Source organism: Lepisma saccharinum, chromosome 16, assembly GCF_977018435.1.
Source record: "Lepisma saccharinum chromosome 16, izLepSacc3.1, whole genome shotgun sequence".
In the NCBI taxonomy this organism is placed as follows: Eukaryota; Metazoa; Arthropoda; class Insecta; order Zygentoma; family Lepismatidae; genus Lepisma; species Lepisma saccharinum.
In genome coordinates this window covers 41316315-41338530 of record NC_139244.1, presented here as the reverse complement: position 1 = coordinate 41338530, position 22216 = coordinate 41316315, and the positions used below count along the sequence as shown (strand labels likewise).

General features: G+C 39.8%; 2 protein-coding genes across 4 annotated transcripts in view; one reads left to right on the top strand and one right to left on the bottom strand.

Moving 5' to 3' along the window:
- The window catches only part of LOC146000424 (sushi, von Willebrand factor type A, EGF and pentraxin domain-containing protein 1-like), a 194569-nt gene that overhangs the window by 14959 nt on the left and 157394 nt on the right, over positions 1-22216 (top strand). For all 3 annotated transcript variants that reach the window (XM_083138037.1, XM_083138036.1, XM_083138038.1), the window contains exons 2-4: positions 4691-4946; positions 7350-7526; positions 8633-8791. In XM_083138037.1, coding sequence (XP_082994163.1) covers positions 4691-4946; positions 7350-7526; positions 8633-8791 — 592 coding nt within the window. The remainder of the gene's footprint in view (positions 1-4690; positions 4947-7349; positions 7527-8632; positions 8792-22216) is intronic.
- Positions 11919-22216, bottom strand: part of LOC146000425 (uncharacterized) — a 38097-nt gene continuing 27799 nt past the window's right edge. Inside the window, exon 3 of the mRNA XM_083138039.1 lies at positions 11919-12252. Within this exon, the coding sequence (XP_082994165.1) occupies positions 12133-12252 (120 nt within the window). The 3' untranslated portion in view covers positions 11919-12132. The remainder of the gene's footprint in view (positions 12253-22216) is intronic.

The window sequence follows — 22216 nt, the reverse complement described above, 5'->3', positions numbered from 1 at the left end:
CGTGACATTGACGGCAAGAGGGTAAGTTGATGATACGCAAGGTGGACAAAACTGTGAAGGTGAATGCCAGATACTTCCAAGACTCCATTCTGACACCTATCTATCGGAGAGACATCCCACAATTGTATGGAATTAACGCGAACCATATGGACAAGGCTTTGAGTCATACCGCCAGAACATCACTACATTTTTTATCAGAAAATGGCAGAGGAATTTGGAATTTGTGTCATTCCATTTGAAGACATTCCTGTGAAAAGCCTCGATGCCAGTCCAATGGATTTTTGCGCATTTGGACTGCTGAAACTACTTCTTCAACATCGCCGCCTGTGCACCCTGGATGGTCTATGGAAAGCTTGCATGGAGGAGTGGGACAGAATTCCCATGCCTGTCCTGCGCCGGAGCTTGCTGCAATGGAAACTGCAATGCCAGGCGATAATCCACAATGCTGGGGGTCCAATAGAACATGATTGGTGGTGATGGCGCAGTATCTCTTAAGGTGAGTACCCATCAAAAATGGTCGGATATAAAGCGAACAACCCTGTATTCCCATTTCAAATCAATCACATTGAATATAGAGTATCTATAGCAAAGGAGTGAGTCCCATGTAGTTGAAGGTCTAAGTAGTGGAAAAAGCACCATATCACTTATAATACAAAGTTTACAGCAATCCTCGTTACAGGCCAGTAGCCAGGCAGGATCCAGTGGGAGAGCTGAGCCCCCTGGAACTGCAGTCAGCCCCCTCCCCCCCCCCCCCCACACTGTCTTCAGCTCCCTTGACATAGGCAAAACTATTTTCTGTAATTTGTTTACAGTGAAGAGTGAAAAGGTAGACAGCAGATATTATTTTACTCGCAACTTTGGTGAAGGATAAATTCACAGAACATGAACAACAGCTAACACATTTCTTGATCTTTTTAGTAAGGAGAAGTATAAGTAGTGGCAAGTATTTAGAAGATTCTCTTCTCTAGACTCTGGAAGGTTCCTTCACAGGGCAGCTTCTTTATCTGTACCTTCGCTGCCCCTTTTGCGACCTCCTACTAAGACAGAAATCTGTGACACTGATGTCGTCATGCAAATTCCTTCTGAATCTGTGTCAAAAGTCAACAGCCAGTGGCGCAGGAACGTTTTTAATTGGGGGGGTACAAAATTCAACACACCTACACACACATGTATGTGTGTGGGGGGAGGTGCACTGGTGCACCCCAGGAAGAGATAAAGGGGCTACAGCTCATCCGAAATTTTGAGAAAATAATTTTTTTTTGCCTTTATAGCCTTCTAATGAATGTCAACGTTGTTTATATGAAAATGTGAACTTTAAGGTAAGCTAAAGCATGTGCGGCATCATTAACTGAAGATTGTTGCATCTACAAAAAAAATAAAAAAAAATCCAAACATTGTCACTTCATTCAGAGACCTTGTGTATACAATTGAAATTGCAAGTTTAGTGCCATGAATCTAACCTTAACTGATCAGAGGAATCAACAAGGTTCATTTCTAGTCTGTAGTTGTAGTGCATAAATTTACTCGATTCAGATATTGATTACAAGAATTATTGAAACCTTAAAGGTGTTGGATCTCGTGTTATTGTTTGAATCATAATACCATTTTAAGTTAACTGTTAATCCAAGTACATATTTAAAGTGGGTCGTTTACCCACTGTACCCCCTCGAGGATTACGTCGATTTTTTAATCGACAGATTTCAATGTTTTAAGTAATGTAAAAGTGATTCCAGCATTAGTAAAGCTTGAGCATCACATAATATTAATTAGGAAAATGAAAATACATGTTTCAGTTGAACAAAGAGAAATCATACAAGTCTATGGACTGCTCTCTCAAACTCAATACAGTAACCCCCTGAGTTACATAAGTAATGCATTTCGTAAACCTTTACGTAAGTCGAATTTGTACATTGCTTGAGTGTAACTTCGTAACAAACTGCAATATTTATTATTATATGTATGTATATATGTGTATATTATTTACATAGTATTATTTTATAAATGACAGTATTTACTTGGATATAAAGTTTAAAAGTATGAAAAATATATAAAATGTGAATGCAGAGTCTAGTTAATATTATGTCGTTGCATACTGCAATGGATTTCAGATGCAAAAGCCCCAAACATGTTCATACACGCTGGTAGTTGTAATTTTTGAGATTTATTATGTAACTGCAAATTTACTTAAGTCTCGTATTACGTAAGTCGGGGGGTTACTGTAGTGAAATTTCTTTGATTCAGTTAGCCTTACTATGCATAAAGTGGACTTAAAACAGCAACTACTCCATCTTTGATTCAGCCATTGCCCAAAAAGAAATTAAAAGTTTATCCTGCTAGAGGACAAATGGAGATTTGGAAATTTTGCATTTAAGGATTCATTATAAGAAATCTTTTCTTTCTAAGTTGAAAAGTGTCAATTTTAAATAACTTTCTAATGTGTTCCGTAGAAATATGTTTTATTTATTGCGAATGTTCTGTGTCCTACATTTTGACTTAATTAAACGTGACAAGAGGATAAGATTGCAAGCAATACCATTTTGGGACATTATGTCCTACTTTTCCCTTATAGCGATCTGGTAACCCTAGTTCTGCTACACGGTAAAGTAACCCACTAAAGTAACAGACTTAACTTTACTTCACAAGAACAAATTTTTGCAAGCAAGAATCAACTGAAAAAGTTCATAAACAACAAAATCTTTATAAACCATGCAAAATATTTCACTTTTTCCAGGGCGTACCGAGGGTCAAGGGTACCACTTGTTGTATTTGAAAATTAAAAGCTTGTTGCCTGTGTGATTTTACCCCTCATTTTGAACATTGAAAGAATTGAGCATAGTTATAAGTTTTATCTTGAGTATAATTAACTATGATAGTATAATTGGTCTTGTTAACAAGCGATTTATGCATTATTGAGTGTATGCCTAATGTGTTTATCCAGTTGAGCATACCTTGACAATTATTTGTTGAAGCAATTTGATTTTTGTGTGTGTGTGGAATTGTATTGTGATGGTGTGTTGACCGTGTGTCATAGGTTTCTACCTAAGGCTGTTGTACAGACTAGGTTGGATTTTCCACGGCCTCAATTCACGCTCCAACTATGACCACTCCCACCACTTCTTGTCACCATTTTTGTGAATCCTCCCCTTCAAATGTTAATCCTACAAGCAAACTTTTACAAACTCTTAGTTGCCACATAGATGTTGGTACTGCACATTCCTCATGATAATATTATGAGGGGCAGTCAAATGAAAACTGAACACCCGCTACAAAGTGACAATGGAATTTGTTTTATTCAAAAGTAATTGCCACAAGTGTTAAGACATTTATCCCACTGGAAGACGAGACGATCAATTCCAGTCTTGTAGAAAGAGGTAGGTTGCTGACAGATCCACAACCTCACCCACTGTTGCACTTCCTCGTCCGAATGAAACCGACGTCCACAAATGTCTTTCTTCAGGTCACCAAAAATGTGGAAGTCACAAGGGGAAATATCAGGGCTATATGAAGGATGTTCAAGCGTTTCCCAACCAAATGTCTGAAGCTTATCCCTCACCAGATTGGCAGTATGGGGATGGGTGTTATCATGCAAAAGGATGATTCTGTCCGACAGCATTCCAGGGCATTTTGACTTTATCATGCGTCGCAGTTTCTGCAACGTGTCTGCATAGCGATGCGCATTGATGGTGGCTCCATGCTCTAGGAAGTAGACAAGCAGAGGGCCCTTGCAGTCGAAGAAGCAGCTCATCATGACCTTACCAGAACTCGTATGGACAGCTTTGGATTTCTTTGGTGGGTGAATTGACGTGTTTCCACTGTTGGCTTTGCCGTTTGCTCTCGGGCTCAAAATGGTGGCACTATGTTTCGTCCCCTGTGACGATACATGACAGAAACACATACTCTTCCTCGTGGTACCACTGCAAATTACTCAGACATGCAGTCATTCTGTCAATCTTTTGTCCCTTCGTCAGTTGATGCGGAACCCACTGCGCTCAAATTTTTCGGAACTGCAGGTGATCTTTGATAATGGCATGCACAGAGCCATGACTAATGCCAACCTGAACATGAATTTCTTCCTCTGTGATTCGTTGGTCTTCCCGGATCAGACCATCGATCCTCGCAATCACATCAGGCATAATGGCTTGATGGGCCTGTCCCGGGTGCGGATCGTCTTGCAGTGATGTGCATCCTTCGCGGAATCTCTTCTGCCACTCGAGCACACTTGTCAGGGACATGTAGTGTTCGCCATACACTGCAGACATGCGACGATGAATTTCACGTGTTCCAGCACCCTCAGCCACCAAGAAACGAACCACACCTCTCTGCTCTTCTTTGCTTGCCTCCATTTCCAATGCTGGACAAACACACTTTTCACTACGCTCACCTCCTGAGCAATGACGAAGCAACTGTGTGGACCTGTGCGTTTTCACTATGCATTTCTCCTACCCTACAGATGGCAGTATCGATACGTAACAACAGTGTTGCCAACTTTTGCGAGGAATGTGTTTTATGGTGGGTGTTCGGTTTTCATTTGACTGCCCCTCATATATCCATCTCCCAGGAATGTTACTCCAGGTCACCGAACACTGCTAATTAAGATATTTTCAAAGTATCACTTGAATTTAGTTAATGTCTGTTCAAGTTGGTTAACTAGTGTTTTCCCAGTCACTTAAAAACATCATTCTAATTTCAGAAAGTGCTAAGATCTGCTCGACCAGAAGCAGTGCAGGCTGTGTTCCTAATAACAGATGGCTACTCCAATGGAGGGGACCCGAGGCCAGTAGCATATGCTCTTCAAAGGCAAGGGGTGGAGTTCTTTACCTTTGGCATTCGAAATGGAAATGTCCGAGAGTTGTATGAAATGGCTTCTGAGCCAGCCGAAGAACATTCTTACATCCTCGACAGCTTTGAGGAATTTGAAGCTCTTGCAAGACGAGCTCTGCATGAAGGTGAGATTGTACTGTTTATGTCAGATCTGGGTTCTGAACAATTATGAATACGGCAAGATATATTTATTTGTATGTAACTAAAATTCTTTGAAGGTGTCCATGTTACCACATTAATTGTTAATTTAGAATTAAATAAACTTTCAACTTACCTTATTGCTAAGAAGTTTGCAGATGTTTGACGTTTCAGATAATTAACCCATGATTGGTCATGCTTGCTTGAATCATGTTGTCAGTCACGGGTGAGCATGGTGCTCAACCTTGCTTTTAAGGCATATTTTACTGCATTTTATTTTTTTAAATTTATTTTCTGTACTTCTAGTGATCTGTTTATTGTTTCCCTTCTTTTTATTACATTTTTGTTTCAAAATGCATATTTGTTTTTACACAGAAAAATGCATCGTTGAAGTAAACAGCTCTCAGCACTAACAAAAAGTAACGTAATCGGTCATGAGTGAGCTCTGCCTTCAGTCTTAACACTCTTTCCTCAACAATTGTCTCTCTCATACTGCCGTTTATGTCAATAGAATGTGATCATGTCACTCATAATGCTCTAAAAGTCAGCTAGAGAGTACCACAGGCCTATATTTTAAATACTGTTAAAGTGGCACTTAAGGGCATGCAATACAGTCTCCGCGGGACTCTTCCCAAGCTCTTCTGTCCATGGCAGTGTGCCAACTTAGCTCTATTGGAGCCAAATCTGGCTATTACGTGCACTCATTCGGATGAGAACTGGGATGCCCACCCTTATGCCCCACTATGATGCCATCACTGGTTCCGGCCCACATAGACCAACTTTTGTCATAATTATACATTTTGCACGTGACTGATATTGTTATATTGGCTGCGTTGCCCCACTCCCTCTTATCTCCCTATTGTTTAAAGGGTAGAAAAAGCTCTTCTTTTGGACTTTGAGGTGGGTGCACCTTCAGCCCCAAAATGCATTCCTTGAATGTGCCAGGCCAATATTCAATGGAAGAGTTGCTCACATTCGCCTTCTAATACTAATAGCAAGTAATTTGTTCAAGTAAACGTACCATTTCAGTTTTGGGGCTTGAACTGGAACCTCTGAATTGCTGGTGCTCACCCAGCATCACAAGGTCAATTGAATTCTACTCTAAAGAAATTACGCGGTCTCCAGTCAGGTAATAGAGCAGCGATCAAGTTTCTATTCAATGAAAATGTGTCACTTATTGAAAGATGGATCAGAAGGACTTGACCCCCAAAAGGTTGTTGCCGCATGGATTAAGTTCAATATTAACGATATTTTACGATTCATAATTTTCTTTTTCCGATATACACAACTGGACTTTTTTTTTCATGAAACAAGACCAGTTTTGTTAATAGATCAGTGCTGGAAGTGTGTGTGCAGGAGGGGAAGAAGGGGAATGATATCTCCATTTAAGAACATTTTCATACAGGACCCCCTTTTCCAGCTAGGTTAATTTGCACAAGTATCCCACACTCACTTCATTGCCTCCATGTTGATCCATGAAAGAATCCTCCCTTCTATCCCAAACTCGATCAGCTAGGAATTTTTTCTTCGAGCACTGTAGATAATAATAAAATCATAACACACTGGAAAAGAATTTGCTCGACAGAAATGCCCACAAAATTTGAACTTCAAAAAATTCCCCCCAAATAATGGTGACATTTAACTCGTACATTTCCTGTGTACTCTGCATAACAGAAGATGGGGCACTGGCCCTTAGGTCAAGGGGATAATTACCCCCTTTGGCCCCAGCTTCTACTGAGTTTTGAGTCCCTTTGAAGAAACACGTAATAGGTGTGGACGATGTGAGAAATTAATCTCGGTTTTTATTTGAATATGAAAAGGCTTGTTGGTCCCCGTGGTTTGAAGTTATATTTTAAGCACGACACGTAAAACTAATATTAGTGCTAAAAGTTTATGAATTGCCAAGTTTATTTGTTTATTGTATAAATAAGGCATCTCCTGGGTGAGCAACTGAATCTTTCTACTGGATTCCTAACTGTAGACAATTTACGCACTATACATTTGCAATAAACCATGTATATGTATCATGTGTCATGAGATGATTTCTTTTTACCTATCAATGGCCATTTACGAGCAAGTAAGTTAATTCTGCATTTTGGAGACTACCCACATGACAAATTGCCCAGGTCCTTCTGGATGAGCCAGTAGGCTATGCCCTTGCTTTGTATCATAGACATCGTCTTATATGTTACTAGGAACTTGATTTCTGTCTCGTTAATGTATTTTTCATAAGCGACACTATCTATTGAATTTCTGGAATTATATAAAGTTTCAGGAACATAGAGAGAGAGAGAACATTGCAGGGCCCACCTCAGGGCCTCCCCTGCATTGCGGAGGTTGCAAGAGCAGCTGCTGCGCAACTGTGCACTTGATGTGTTTTTCCTTTCCAGATTTGCACATTGGAAGCTACTTCCCCCAGAATTCCACTGCATGTGATACTCTCTGTGTGGCTGGTGAAGATTGTTGTGATTCACAGGCTCAGTGCACTTGTGGGACCCACACAGGCTACTTTTCTTGCCTATGTGAAGCTGGATATTATGGAACTGGGCTAAGAAACGATTGTCACCGTGAGTATATGGTTTTCAGTTATCAGTGACTGTTCCAGGAAAAAAAAATACTTGGGGAGGCTGCAGGGGATTTTTTCTGGGGTGGCAGTCATATTTAATATACCATACAAAATTGCATATTTGGTATAAAACGTTTTTCTTGGTTGCTGGGAGGGGGTGGTAGGATGTAGATGTGTCGATTGGGCAGCATGCTTATATTTCTTGTCAATAAGATTCTTCATTGGCTTTATATCCAATTTGTAAAGCTTCCACAAGTGTTTAGAGATTTCAAAATAGAGGATATGAATTATTTAGTTACCTCTCAGAATATAGTAATTCAATAAAGGCCAAGTATCAAATAGTGTTACAAAACGATGGTGTGGGGGGTTAAATATGTTTTCTTTAGACCAAATATACTCCCCTTTTTTCGTGCCATTGAGATGAGACTGAGAGCAAGACAGACTTCCTCATTCCTTAGAGATGAGTCTGCAGAGTCTGATCTTGTCTTTTATCTGTACAGTTCCTAGTCACATAACTTCAGAGATATATTATTGAAGGGAAGGGACTTCACACCAATGATCCACAATCTAACCAAGACTACCTCCACCATCAAATTTGTAAAGAATGGCAATTTTAAGATTGACTTTACAGTATTCAAGAGATATATAAAAAATGTACTATGCATTTGTTCATCCTTAGTAGCTGCAATTATATTTTATTTGTATTATTTTATTAATTTCTCATGCATTTTACTCAAGACTCACAAATAGTGTTATTCTACATGCACTCTAAGAATGAAGGTAATGTAAACAAAATTACATGTCTTCTGAGTTGCTAGTTCTGGTGTTATCTTGACTGGATATATGTTTGTCATAGCCTTACAGCTCATGATATAAGCTTCGATAACTTCCCTGTAGTAGTTATGTTGAGCAGTATGCGCTATATTTCTGCATGCAAGATTAACAAATAGGATTTCTCACAAGCCATGCACATTTGTTTATACTGATGTTGTTCTTAAAGTGTACGGAGAATAGTTACTTAGTCCATAGAACAAAACATTTTTAAACGATTTAAGTCCCATTTTAAAATTGTCTATTGTATGCGTTTGAATTTTCTTCCTGCTGTAGCATGTCCTGCTGGAACATATCATGATGGCCAGCGTCCAGGTGATGTTACAGTGTGCACCCCATGCACCGACCCTAACCACGTATCATTCCCTGGCTCCACCTCAGTAGCAGATTGCCAGTGCAAGAAGGGATTTATTCCAGATGACACAAAATGTCAAGGTAAACTTCATTTTGAATTCAACTCCAGTCATTATTTTCTATTATTGTTACAGTAAAACTTTACGTGTTCTAGCTTTGATACAATATTTCTCAGTTTTAATTGCTAATCCTAATTTTGCTAGTACCTATCACTTAATAATACCAACAAGAACATTTTCCTTCTTATAAACTGACTTAAGGTTATTATAGTCTGATAGATATGCTGTTTACGAATAGAGAACACACACTCTTCATTAGCAGAAAAAAATCATACAGTACTAGGGTTAGCAGATGTTCTCTTTTTCCCGAACATGTCCTACATTTTAGCCTAATGTCTGGCGTCTGGGAGGAATTTGAAAAGAAAATGACAAATGTCCTACATTTTGAGCATCACATAATTTAAATTAAGAAAATATGTGCTTTGTTAAAAAAAAAAAAAAAAAAAGAGTAATCAAAAGAAACTTCATACATTAAAATTATTAATAACACAATAAAAATGCTAACCAAGCCAGAAATTTATTTAAAAACACACTATACACTTGACATTTCTAGACCTTGCTACAAGGTTGAAATGTCACATCTATAGTGTGTTTTTTAAAATAAATTTCTACCTTGGTCAGCATGTTTAGTGCGTTATTAAGCATGGAAACAAGGTTCAACAGTGTTATTATTAAAATTCTACAAATTTATTGAACCATAAATCACGCAAATGAAACTTCTGGAACCATTTCAAGGATCTTAAGGACATTCTGTTTCATATATTTCAAGTTATGTTAATTTCTGAATATTTGTTTGTCATTCCAGTTAATAATGCAAATGTTGAGAGTAAAGGTAAAATAAAAAAAGGTAAAGTGCTCCCCTGTGCTTAGCACCATGCCATGAAGGCATATAGGAGGTGTGGGGGTAACGCCCAAAAATTTCTTGATTCGGTCGTGAGTGGATCAAGTGGTCCACCCCTGACCTCATTTACCCCCCAGGGTTTCCCATGTCATTCGACGCTGGGTGGGCGCTGGGGCTGCTTCCAATGTTAGAAAAGTTGCCGGATTTGAACCTGCCGGGGATCGAACCTGGTACCTTTAGCATGGTAGTCAGACGTGTTACCGACTGAGCCACCGTGGCCACAATGTTGAGAGTATTTTCATTAATGTCAGCACAATGTAGTGATGAAATAAATAAATTTCTTAGTCTGTAAAAGGTTTGGTACTGGTTCAGAATAATTTCAAAGAGTTGAGAGTTCCAGAAGTATATTTTGACTATATCTGAAATTTTAAGAAAAATTGGCTTCTTTGAGAAATATATGACTGAAAATACATGTGGTAAGAAATGTATTGTTTATTATTGATTACAAGTTTGGGAATTTTGTATCTAAGAAATCCTTAAAAAATATTTTTTAAAACTGAAAAATTGGCCTCCCCGATGGTTCAGTGGTAGCATCGTCACCATGTAATCAAGGGGTACTGGGTTACATATTGTGCAAGTTACTCACTGTATAATATAATCTATACAAAATTTGTATAAAATAGTCTCACTTACGTGAGTGAGTATAGAATTTCGAAACTACGTTTCAGGGTTCGACTGCCCCCTTCCTCAGGTTCTTTTTCCTCTAGGCACAAATCATTTTATGCTGCGTCAAGAGTGTTAAAAGGATTAGGTTAAAAGGTTTGGTTAAAAAAACTTGATAAAAACAGGTCACAATTCCTTTAAAACCCCCAGTTAAAAATCCTGCTTTAAGGTGTTGCCCATCCTCCGTAAGGCCTCTTTTCCCGGGATCCTATTAAACTGACTAACCACAGTCCGTTGCTCTGCTTGCTCTGACAGTCTACTCCCGTTCGAGAAGTCGTAAAGGTTATTTTCCCCTCCTACGCTGTTCTTCCCCTACTTGCATCACCAATCCAACTCAAACTCTCGTTCCACCTCAACTGCACGGACCACTTCCGGAGTAACATGGAATCCTATCTTAAGATCTTCTGTTCTATCCCATTTTTTTAAAAAATTCACCCATCCCTCCTCTCATCGCCTGTGGCAATCGAGAAATTTTTGGAAAGCTCTTTGCCATGTTTGAAAAACTCAAAGATACTGTCACTAGAAGGTTGAATACATTGGCAGCAACCGAGTACAATGACGGTATCACGCTCTGATAAGTGCTTGAATGGGTATGGCGAATATGTGGAAGAGTAGAGTTAAGGTATTTAGTTTATGTACCATAAAGTTTTTGCACACATCATTTTTCGTTTGTGTTTTATACCAAAACGTTCCTTTTTTTTTGGATGACGTTCGTTGGTTGGGTTGGTGTTTTAAGTACACTTTATGCACAGTAAGGCTAATCCAGACTGGACCTACAGTTTAAATTGGGATCCGGACCACTACATGCCTCCACAGGGTATCGAATCCGGGACCCCTTGATTACAGGGCGATGACGCTACCACTGTGCCACCGGGGAGGCCCAAGCAAGAACATGATGAGTGCATTCTAAACAAACCAACCCTCATACTTACACATTGAGCTTTTACTGTTGTGTTCAGTATTTCAGAAATGTCTTCCTGTGCAGAATGATCATTATCAAATAAAAATGACTGTAGTTGTGAGATTGAAGACTTATTGAAGGTAAAATCGTTTACTGCAAGAAATTATACAGATGAACTGAACATCATTTCAAAGGGATGACCAACACCATTAATCCCCACTCTTTTTACTACAGCAAAGCAATGCAAGCACTACTTAGTATTTTAAATTTCATGATAAGAGTGTAGTTATTTATGAACCTGGTGAATCACCAAATTGAGAAATTGTGCACAGACTTCTTGTCATTCTGTTTGAAACTCAGTCAATTGATTTTGAAAAGAGAACATGCTACAGTTTTGCAGTCTACTACTCTATACTATTGCAAAATTCATTATTTTTTAACTTGTTACAGCAGTTTAAGTTGATGATCAGGGACTGGTCAATGATGTGGTTGTTAATAGGATTGCGTACAGTTTCAAGAATGTCGCACCATGCCAAAGTTTTCCCACAGAAACTATTTTTAGTTTTCCACGCTTATTTTTTTATGAACCTATACAAACACACAGTTGAACTTTCAATTCGTGAACAAATTTATTTCTAAAATTCAATACATTTACATGTTTTCTAAGTTGTTGCATTGGTATACTATCTTTAGATTAGAAAACATGCCATCTTTTATGGGCAACTTTTTGGAGCTAACAAAATGTATAAACGAATAAAGCTTTTACTCAAAATTTACCTCTGAACATCATAAATATATCAATAGGGAAAAATGTTTAGATTAATACAGGACAAGAAAGGATGATAATGTTTCATTGAAAGCCTCTAGTTTCCGATTGATGTTTGTCTTCCTGTCAGCTTCAGAAACATTGTTTCCAATCATCTATTACATCACCTGGAGTGTAAGGAATTTTCACTTGGGCACGCACTGATCCATATCTTTCTAAATTGAATTCTGTTCTGCCAGACAGCCAACCAACCTAAAATAGAAAATTACAATGGAATTAAGTATATCACACCAGAATCCTAGGTGAGTGGGTTTTTGAGAATGTAATGTGATCTTGGAAGCTCTGCAATAAGAACTACAAGCTTCAGAGTTTGTAAATTATTTATGAAAATATTGTGCATGGAAACTTATAGGGATGTGATGAAGCTGAAAATTTACCGATGCCGATGTACTCACTGATAATTTTTTGAACCGATACTGATGCCAATATTTAACCAATTCCGGTACATAAAATTATTAAACAGAAATGGGATGTTAATTTCTGCATGACAAAAATAAATTTGGTATGTACATTTCTATTGCATATCGTATGTATATACATATATATTCTCAAGAGATGCGAATGTACATTTGCATCTACAAAAGGTTATGGGAACCTAGAGATTTAACATTAGTACACAAGCAGTTCTTTTAAATGCAAAATGAATTCCTGTTCTGCCAGATTCAACTTCAGAAATACGAGATTTGGAAGCACTTCAGGAAGTAACCTACTTCTTCTCTTATCGCAAATCTGTTCAGCAACACTGAACACTCAATCACTGAATACTGATGCAGCAGGTATGCTCAAGTATTTTCTCAGCACTTGCTTCAGGTTTGAATACTCATTTTTGAATTCCCAATACAACAACAGATCGTGGTTCAGCAATGTACTGTTTTATTTCCAATTTTGAGTTAGGTTGAACCTCTGAATGAGAGTTTGCAATAATTTTATTACAAAAACTCTACAATAATAACGAATCATAACCAAATTTTCAATAAATCTTACAAAACTAAAATATAAAACTTATTAGAAGGTAAAACTCTAGTATAATCTGTACCGGTTTAAATATCGGATTTTTGCCGATTCCGATACCGATGCCGATATGTCAATTTCAGCCGATATTCATACATCTGTAATCGGCTTCGGCACATCTCTAGAAACTTACTAATTCGCAGCACACATAAGACAATAATAGATTGATAGAATTTCCTAGGCAGATATTAGATGTTTTTAGCATAAATCAGGTTATCCAGAAGCCTAGGGTAATAATAATATAATATTTTGACCCAAAAACTGGACATCCCAAGGAGGTCAGCTTACTCCCCGCCTCCATCCCATGTAAAATCTGTTAGGCCTAATTATAAAATTATTGTTATTATTAACTTATTGTTATTAATATTATTTATTAAAATATGGATCACATAAATGATGCATCATAACCGTTATCAAGAGGTATTAATTATTATAGTGTCAGTATGACCTACATTGTTTTTCTGGTCCTTTCTCATCAACCTTTGATGTTAGTCCTACACTGAAGTTGAGGAAAGCCAGAACTATTTATCAGAAGAACTAATCTTCTTGAGATCAACTTTATTCTTCACCAATCATTAATAAAACTCCCCACAAAATAATATCTGACACACAATGCGAGATTTGTCTTTTGTGGCAAGATGCAGGAATTAAAATTCTTGTTGCGGATTCGTATTGAAACTATATGTACGCTTCTTGACCATGCTTATTCACTGCTCTACAAATAATGGTTCACACACAAAACAATACAACGATCTGCTTGAACATTCTTGACAGCCATGACACTAGCTTAAAAATTCCATTTCAACATTTTTGTAGCAAGAAATGTCTCTTAAATTTAGATTTGGTTTTCAAGCTAACTCCTAGACTTGTATAAAATGGGACAAATAGTGTTTTTTAATAATATCGACGGGATGACCAGGACATGCCTCTGAAACAGGACTGTACTGGTCAAAACAGGACGTATGACCACCTTACAAGATTCTCCCCAGTGTCGTTGTGGCCTTTGGGATCTGCAAACTACTTGACTCCCTATCCCTTACATCAAAAAGTTTATCCTGTGCTTTGATCACCCTTGTCCATAAGATTCCATTGAAGTTGCATCACTTGCAGTTTAGATTTGTAGAAATATGTTGAGCTTTTAAGCAAAAATTTGAAGTTTTACACTCGGGCCTGATTGTCATCTGGCATTCCATGTTGTGGTCCCATTGATTTAACATGATGGAAACTTGCTTAAAATCCACCATATTCACAAAATGATGTTTTAAGAGGGAGAGCTCGACAACAATGTTAATTCTAACATTGTGACAAACATTGGACAGTGCCAGTAATAATCAGACTATGCTAGGGTTGACACTGCTCATTTGAGAATGTCAGCCATGTTGAGACCTGTTGTGCTTCATTCAAGAATATCTCCTTCTCCTTCTGGTAGAAATCAGGGAGTCGTAACGTAACGAAATGGAACGGTATTTTCAATTACGGTTTCCGTTACGTTACAACCAGAAACAGAATAACTTTTTTCGTGAACAGAAACGTTACCTCAGGTATATGAACATTACGTTACAGGTGTGCATAACGGTACCGAACCATAACTGATCTGTAAAGCAGTAGGTCGTTCGGTGACGCTTTAACGTTACATCCATTGCCGGCAACCAGTAACGTTACAGGGTAAGAAACAAGTTTGTCACGTATTGACTAGTAACTTTAGTGTGTATGGAAAGTGATAGTAACGTTACAATTAACCAGTAACTTAATTGAGGCCACGACTGTAAAAACGTTACACTCCTTGCTTCAAAGCAACAACGTTATTGATAGCTGGTATCATACAGACGTTCCGATGTGCAATACCGTGTCCGATGCCGTGTTCCGGAGAGAATAACATAGGTCTCTCGTATAATTGTGCTCGTTATTTTTGTAACGTTACAGTTCTTTCCCTCCACAAAAGTCTGTTTCGAAAAAGTGATACACATATCCGTTACGAATAGCAAATACCGTTATCGAAGGCGTGTTCCAAGCAGGGTTTCGGAGCGGAGTGCGGAGCGCACTAAAGGAGCGCTCCGGAGCGATTTCGAAGCGTCAGTTCTACTCCGCTCCTCGCTCCGGAGCGGAGCGTGGGACGACAGCACTCCGCTCCGGAGCGGAGTGGTTGGATATTTTTGCTTGCACGCTCCGATCCGGAGCGGAGTGGTTAGTAATTTTTACGTGCACGCTCCGATCCGGAGCGGAGCGTAGGACGACAGCACTCCGCTCCGGAGCGGAGTGGTTGGATGTTTCTGCTTCCACGCTCCGATCCGGAGCCGAGCGTGGTGCGATACCACTCCGCTCCGGAGCGGAGCATGGTACTACAGCACTCCGCTCCGGAGCGGAGTGGTTACTTATTTTTACATGCACGATCCGATCCGGAGCGGGGCGAGATACAATAGTGCTCTGATCCGCAATCGGAGCATTTGAAGTGCAAGCTCATATCCGGTGAGATAGTTATTTTTATATATGAATGGTGTAACCGCAACTGCTGGTCTAGTCGGTAGGGCGTCTGACTGCAACGCTGGATACCAGGGTTTGAATCCCGCGGTGGATGATCTAACTTCGAAATTATTCCGGCCTTGTCCCAGCATATAGCGGCTCCTGGGCTAACCCAGACTCAAATAAATGGATAACTATATTTTTTTTTTTTAGGGGAAACCCTCGGGGGGGGGGGGGGGGGGGAAGGTGGCCGGAGCGTGGTGCTGATCACATCACCTCCAAATGGCCGAGCGAGATTGGGAATGTGTTGGGCCCTACCCCCACATCAATGGTTATCTCAACGCTTCACGACTCCAGTCTGGGAATTGGAGTTCTTTGTGATTGACCCTTCTTCAATTTCATCATATCTCATCCTTATCTTAATTTGGATATGAACCCGTTCAAGCAATCAGTGTTGCGGGATTGTACGTTTGCTTATGCTACCTCCCCCACACGACAGCCCTGTTTGTTTTCGTGTTCTGCGCTTCTTGTGTAGGTGACTGACGTCAGTGCTACCGGCTAGCGGATTGGCCTTCTTGTTCCCCTTTCAAGAGGAAAGGTGGAGGAAACTGGCGCGTAGTGTCTTGCTCGCTCCTTGGCAGGTGCATTGCGTCATGACTTCTGCTGTTGTACGTACTTGGCAGACAGATCGTTGCCTTTTCGAGGGAGATGCAGCGTTGCCAATCGTATTAAAAGTGTGCTACACCGACTCTGGCTTACGCGTATTGTTACTTTCTTAAAGAGACGTTTTAAAATATGTGTTCTCTTCTAAAAGTATGTGCATAGTATGTGTGCCTGTGAACTTTGATTTATGGGCATTTAAAATATTTTTTAACACGGATGGAGGGATCCTTCCGAAACAGTCTCGGTTAGTGGAATTATAAGCTGTCTACAATTATTGCAAACAATGTACAACAACGACAAATAAAATCTTTAATCGTTAGTTCCATGCATCTGAAACCTTGGTAATCATTCAAGGTCTATAGTAGAACTAACTAATTAATTGATTGATTTGCTTTATTTTACTTCGCTTCTTGTGCCACTTTTGGCTAATTTGCGAAGATGAGAATGAGTGATGATATGATGAACTTGATGAATGGCCACTCACAAACATCCATGCCCAGCCGGTATTCGAACCCGGAACCCCTGGCGTCATAGAGCGATGTGCTAACCACTCGGCCACAGGGTCGGGCTCGTTTTACATGTCACCCCCTTCCCACCCCAGGGGTGCCAGGAGTGTCTTGGAATTGAACGGCATTGAGAGTGTCATTATTAATCTTAGCGACCCCGAAAACTATTGATTCCACACTAATATCGGTCGTTTTACATGTCAACCCTTCCCACCCTCACCCCTAGGGGTGCCAGAGATGTCTTACACAGTATTTCTTTCGAGATTGCAAGTGATACGTGTTCCAAGTTTGGTTGAAATCGTTCCAGGCGTTCGAGAGTTATGCCGGAACAAACATACAGTGAAAATTAGCAACCTGAATTCCCAATTACTTTAAACTTTTATCTTTCGCTACATTCAAAGTATCATCATAACCAGCGCAAAGAAAGTTAGATATGGCAATCATGCACCAGCGAGTGTTTTGTTTTGCATGAACACCTGTCTGCCTGTCATCTTCCTCTGTACACGTTGTTTCGTCTTTCCTCTGCGTGCTCCTGGCGTTCGAAAGGTCAAATGGATTCTCTGCAGTAGTTTGACCAATGTTACTCGAACCAATATTCCGGAATAACTCATTTCTCCCACGGTGTGGACTGTAACGTCGGACCGATATGCCGAAGTGCTTAGCCCGAACCAGAAGTCGAACGGAAATGAGTTTTAGTCGCGATCCCTGGTGGCAGGAAATGAGAGTTCCATTCTCTCAACTTATAAAACCACAGGTGGCACACCTGCTATTGAAATATATTGTCCCCAGAAGTAGTAGTAGAGTAGTAAAAGTGATAATGAAAATAGTAATAATAATAATAGTAATAATAATAATAATAATAATAATATCGCTCTCTTCACGAAAACAGTCCAGTGAAGATCAAAGCTTCCCCTTGCCTCCTACACACCCCTGGTTCTCCAGGTTTTCCACACTTCTTCTACGCTTCACAGTTGACACATTGCGCGTTGTACGTATGCGGTTGATTGTACCTTCCCTGGTGTATTGTGTAAGGATTATTCCTTGCTAATTGGCAACACTGTAGGTGAGTGACGTGATCTTGACTGGACTGTTTCCGTGGCGTTAGCTTTAGTAATAATCAGTTTTATAACAACAATAACAGGCGATGTTCAAATGCCGTACAAATTTCACAAACAAAATTACTAATGTACTCGGAACCCTTGATCGTTAGTTTTCTGTATACACTCCTATTATCCAACCTCGGAGCGCTCCGGAGCGGAGTGGGCAAGTTCTTATAATCTCGCTCCGGAGCGGAGCGTCACACGGTATCGCTCCGCTCCGGAGCGGAGTGAACCATTTTCTAAAATTTCGCTCCTCGCTCCGGAGCGGAGCGAGAAATTTTCCAACTTCCTCTGCTCCGATCCGGAGCGGAGCGTGTCAAGGTAGCGCTCCGCTCCGGAGCGGAGTGAACCATTTTCTAAAATTTCGCTCCTCGCTCCGGAGCGGAGCGAGAAATTTTCCAACTTCCTCTGCTCCGATCCGGAGCGGAGCGTGTCAAGGTAGCGCTCCGCTCCGGAGCGGAGTGAACTATTTTCTAAAACTTCGCTCCTCGCTCCGGAGCGGAGCGAGAAATTTTTCGATTCTCGCTGCTCCGCTCCGGAGCGGAGCGGGCTAAGACATCGCTCCGCTCCGGAGCGGAGCGAACCATTTCTTAGAATCTCGCTCCTCGCTCCTGAGCGTGGGCAACAGCTGGAGCGTTGATCCGCTCCGCTCCGAAACCCTGGTTCGAAGAAGCCTCATAATTGTGATCGGCAGCATAGTAACATTACAGTATTTTGACATTTTGAAAGTCATTAAATTATAATACGTATTTTCGTTTTGGATGTCAGTGAAAAAATGAAATTGTAAAACAAAACGTTTGAAAACATCCGTAAACAAGATTCGGCGTGACAGAAGTCCTGGTTATTGGAATTTACTGATTAACTATGTATTTATCACAAATATATTTATTTTCTGCATACTAAATCACTTTACGTGGATTTGTTCTAATTTGATTATCTATGCAAGATGAATTTTAACATGTGCGTTCACTTTATACGATAGGAAAACAAACGTTTGTTGTAAGAAAACGTTTATGTATATCTTTCTCTCTCTCTCTCTCTCTCTTTCTCTCTCTCTCTCTCTCTCTCTCTCTCTCTCTCTCTCTCTCTCTCTCTCTCTCTTTTTCAGTTTACATGTGTTACATCAATTAAAAAAATACAGTGTGTTTGGCGATGAGAATGATTCGTGCTTTGATTAAGTTGCTGAAGGACGAAACATAAAGGACCAACCAAAGAATCATCTGTGCTACCCGTTCATCCACGTAAGCGAGAGGCAAGCTTTTTCCTATCGGAAGACGAAAAATAATTGCTTGCTGCACGACCTTGATAAGGCGAACTGAATCACAAGGAAAGAAACCTGTGCAGACCCGCGACTCCTGTGCACTGTACTACCGCGTGGAGGGGAGGGGGAGAGTTGACCGTTCTTCCTTATGGGCCGAGCCGAAGAGTAGAAGGGAAGCTGCGCTGGGACTTTTCGTCCAAGGTTTTTTCCCTTGTGTTCGCTCGTAGCAGCAGCACCACGCAAAATCGGAAAATGTGAATCCTCAAACTTTGTACACGTGACCTTCGGTCACGAAGCAGCCGAGTAGAGAACGCCCTGGGGCGATATGAAAGGCACTTTTAGCAAGTAGAAACTACGTAGAAACGAAACGTTAGATGGAATTGTTGTACGAAACAAACGAAACCGCGTTTGTGCAACTGGTTTGTGGCTAGACAGGGCCATTGGACTCTCAAGAAGGCAAGACTTGTATGGGAAGTGATTCTCAAAACTAATCGAATAAAAGGACAGTATATTTTATCATTTACAAGGGCCCTCATCCGCTTACAATTTTGAAAATTACTTTCAGTAATTCTTGTCTTCTTGGACAGGAGGTTCATTAAACTTTTTTGTGTAGAAACAGACAGAGCGCCCACCTACCACGTTTGAAAGAAGAGCATAGGCAGACATGAAAGTAATTTTCAAGTACGTAAGGACGACAGTCGACGTGAACATTGAGCAACGTCTGACTGAGAAATAAAATCGTAACAAAGGACAGGATTCTTCAAGAAACAGTAATGTTATAAAACTTCCTATCATTAACTCAGTTCATCCTTTTATCCTCTTTTGTTTGTTATACATTATTCTTGTTTTATATCTCTTTTCTGCCACTTGTAGATAATCGCGACGATGAAGATGAATGATGATCATATTAAATCTATGAAGGGATGCTTACAAAAAAAACCAGCCATGCCCAGGTGTCTACTCGAACTTGAAATGTTTGGTACCGAGTGTATGAGTGGACCACCCAACGACTTCGGTCTTCGAGGCTAGGGTTTCAGTTGCAACATGCAGTATAATTACGTTTCTACTATTACTACTTAAAAAAGCCCCCTTGATACATGAGATACTACAAATAATTTCAGGCATACCCTCGAATTTTGATTGCCTGGCACTTTTTTAAACTAAGTAATGAAGTGACGTTTATATTCATATTAGGCCTACGACTAGCTCGAACTAAAAACTCTTGTGAAATACTATATATATGTTATCCTTGTGAAGTGAGAAACTTCATATTTTGCTAAGAAAATATGCATGAAAAATTATATTTGTAGCTACTACTTGAAGAATTCAAATTATTATGATGGAATTTCAACTTACATATACTCTGCATATAACGTGGTATATAGTTATCGCAGAGGAGTTTTTGTCTCGCAGTCGATTTATTTTTAGTTGAGGAACTCGAGAGTAAGTTGGAAATATTTAATGACCCACGTTGTGGTGTGCTGTTCTATTAATCAGAATTGGAGTGAGAGAAGTCTGTAGTTAAGGTCATTCAACACGTCAATTTGTAACCGTGAATGCAAGTTTTCTTTGATTTAGCGGGAAATCAGTCTGCTATTGTTGTACGTAATAAATTGAAACATATATATTTTCTGCTCGAGTAGGAATCCACAGCCCTTATCCAATCAATCAGTTTCTGTGTTTGAAACTTCTGTCGAGGAAAGCTACATACAATTTGCTTTTAATAACAGCAGCTTCAAAATAACCTATCCATTCTTGTCTTGCAAAGTAATGTTTGATTTTGATTTGTTATATTTAACTTTGGTTTTCTGCCACTTTTGGCTAATCGCGAAGACGAGGATGGGTGATGCAATGACAAAATTGATGAAAGGACATCACGAAGAAAATAATGAAAACAATACACAGGCTGGGATCTGAACTCGGGACCTGTGGTGTCGCATCGTTCATGAAATATAAACATAACATGTACAGTGGCTCACATTAGTAATCGAAGATGTAGCATTTTGTTGCATTTCTTCACAATATTTCAAAATTAATAACATGTACATAAATATAAACGATAGTGAAATATTTATAGGCATTTATTAAAGCTATATTCCCCGTTACATTTTTTCTTTTTTAATTTTGGGTGCGTCAGCACTTAGGCTATTTTGCAACCGCCACGTTATACGGGGTCCAGCCCCTTACCATAACAAATAACGTAACTGTAATATCGAATAACTGAAATATTAAAATATTCTGAGTTAGGTTAAAAGCTGAGGCTCTAAAGGGGCACTCAGCACACATGACAAAAAACAGAACACACAGATTTATACTGGCTATAGGGTCAGTCGCCAGAGCCTCGTTAGTCTGCAAAGAGCAGTCCAGGGTGTACTACGTGGAATGAAGTTGACGATTGGGTGTACTACGTGGAAGGTCACCTCTTACACCCCTGTTACGGTTTCAAATCTGAAAATAGTTATTTATGTTTGGGTGTGAAAGAAGAGATCACTTTAATATTCAGACAAATCGTGAAAGCCTTCTGTTTCTGTTAAGCTACGTTTCCATTCTGACAAGTTCCAGATCCATGAGGTGCAACATGTGCCGGCGCATGTTGCGCGTCATTTAGTGTACTCGTACTGCTTCCAATTCAAAACTACTTCTTCAAAATACGTCCGCAACAACACTGGAGTGCAGGATCGCAGTGTAGCGTTGTGCAGTGCTTTAGAGTAGTCAGTGTTTCTTCTCTTGTATTGTAATAATTTGGTGGTGATTTAACTTGGGTAAAGATGAACAATAAAGCTATGGCGGGTTTTGTGGTTATGGCAGGCGCGTATCATGAATTTCTAAAAAAAAAAAAAAAAAGAGGCGAAAACAACCTAGATGGTGGATTAGAAGTTTTCTAGCGAAAAGAAATTCGGAAGGAGCATATAACTCGTTGATGAGAGACTTACGTCTTCAAAGTGGATACGAAAACTTTGTAAGAATGACTGCAAGTGATTTTGCATTGTTATTAAATCTTGTTGGACCACAGATTGCAGTCGCGTCGTCTGTTTCTACTCTAGTGCGCATGCCCGTGCCCCAGGAACTTGCTGCAGGCTGTTTCCATTGTCGCCGCGCACGTTGTGCGTCTTAATCGTTTGGGGCAATTTTTGTCCCCGGCACTTGCGCCGCGG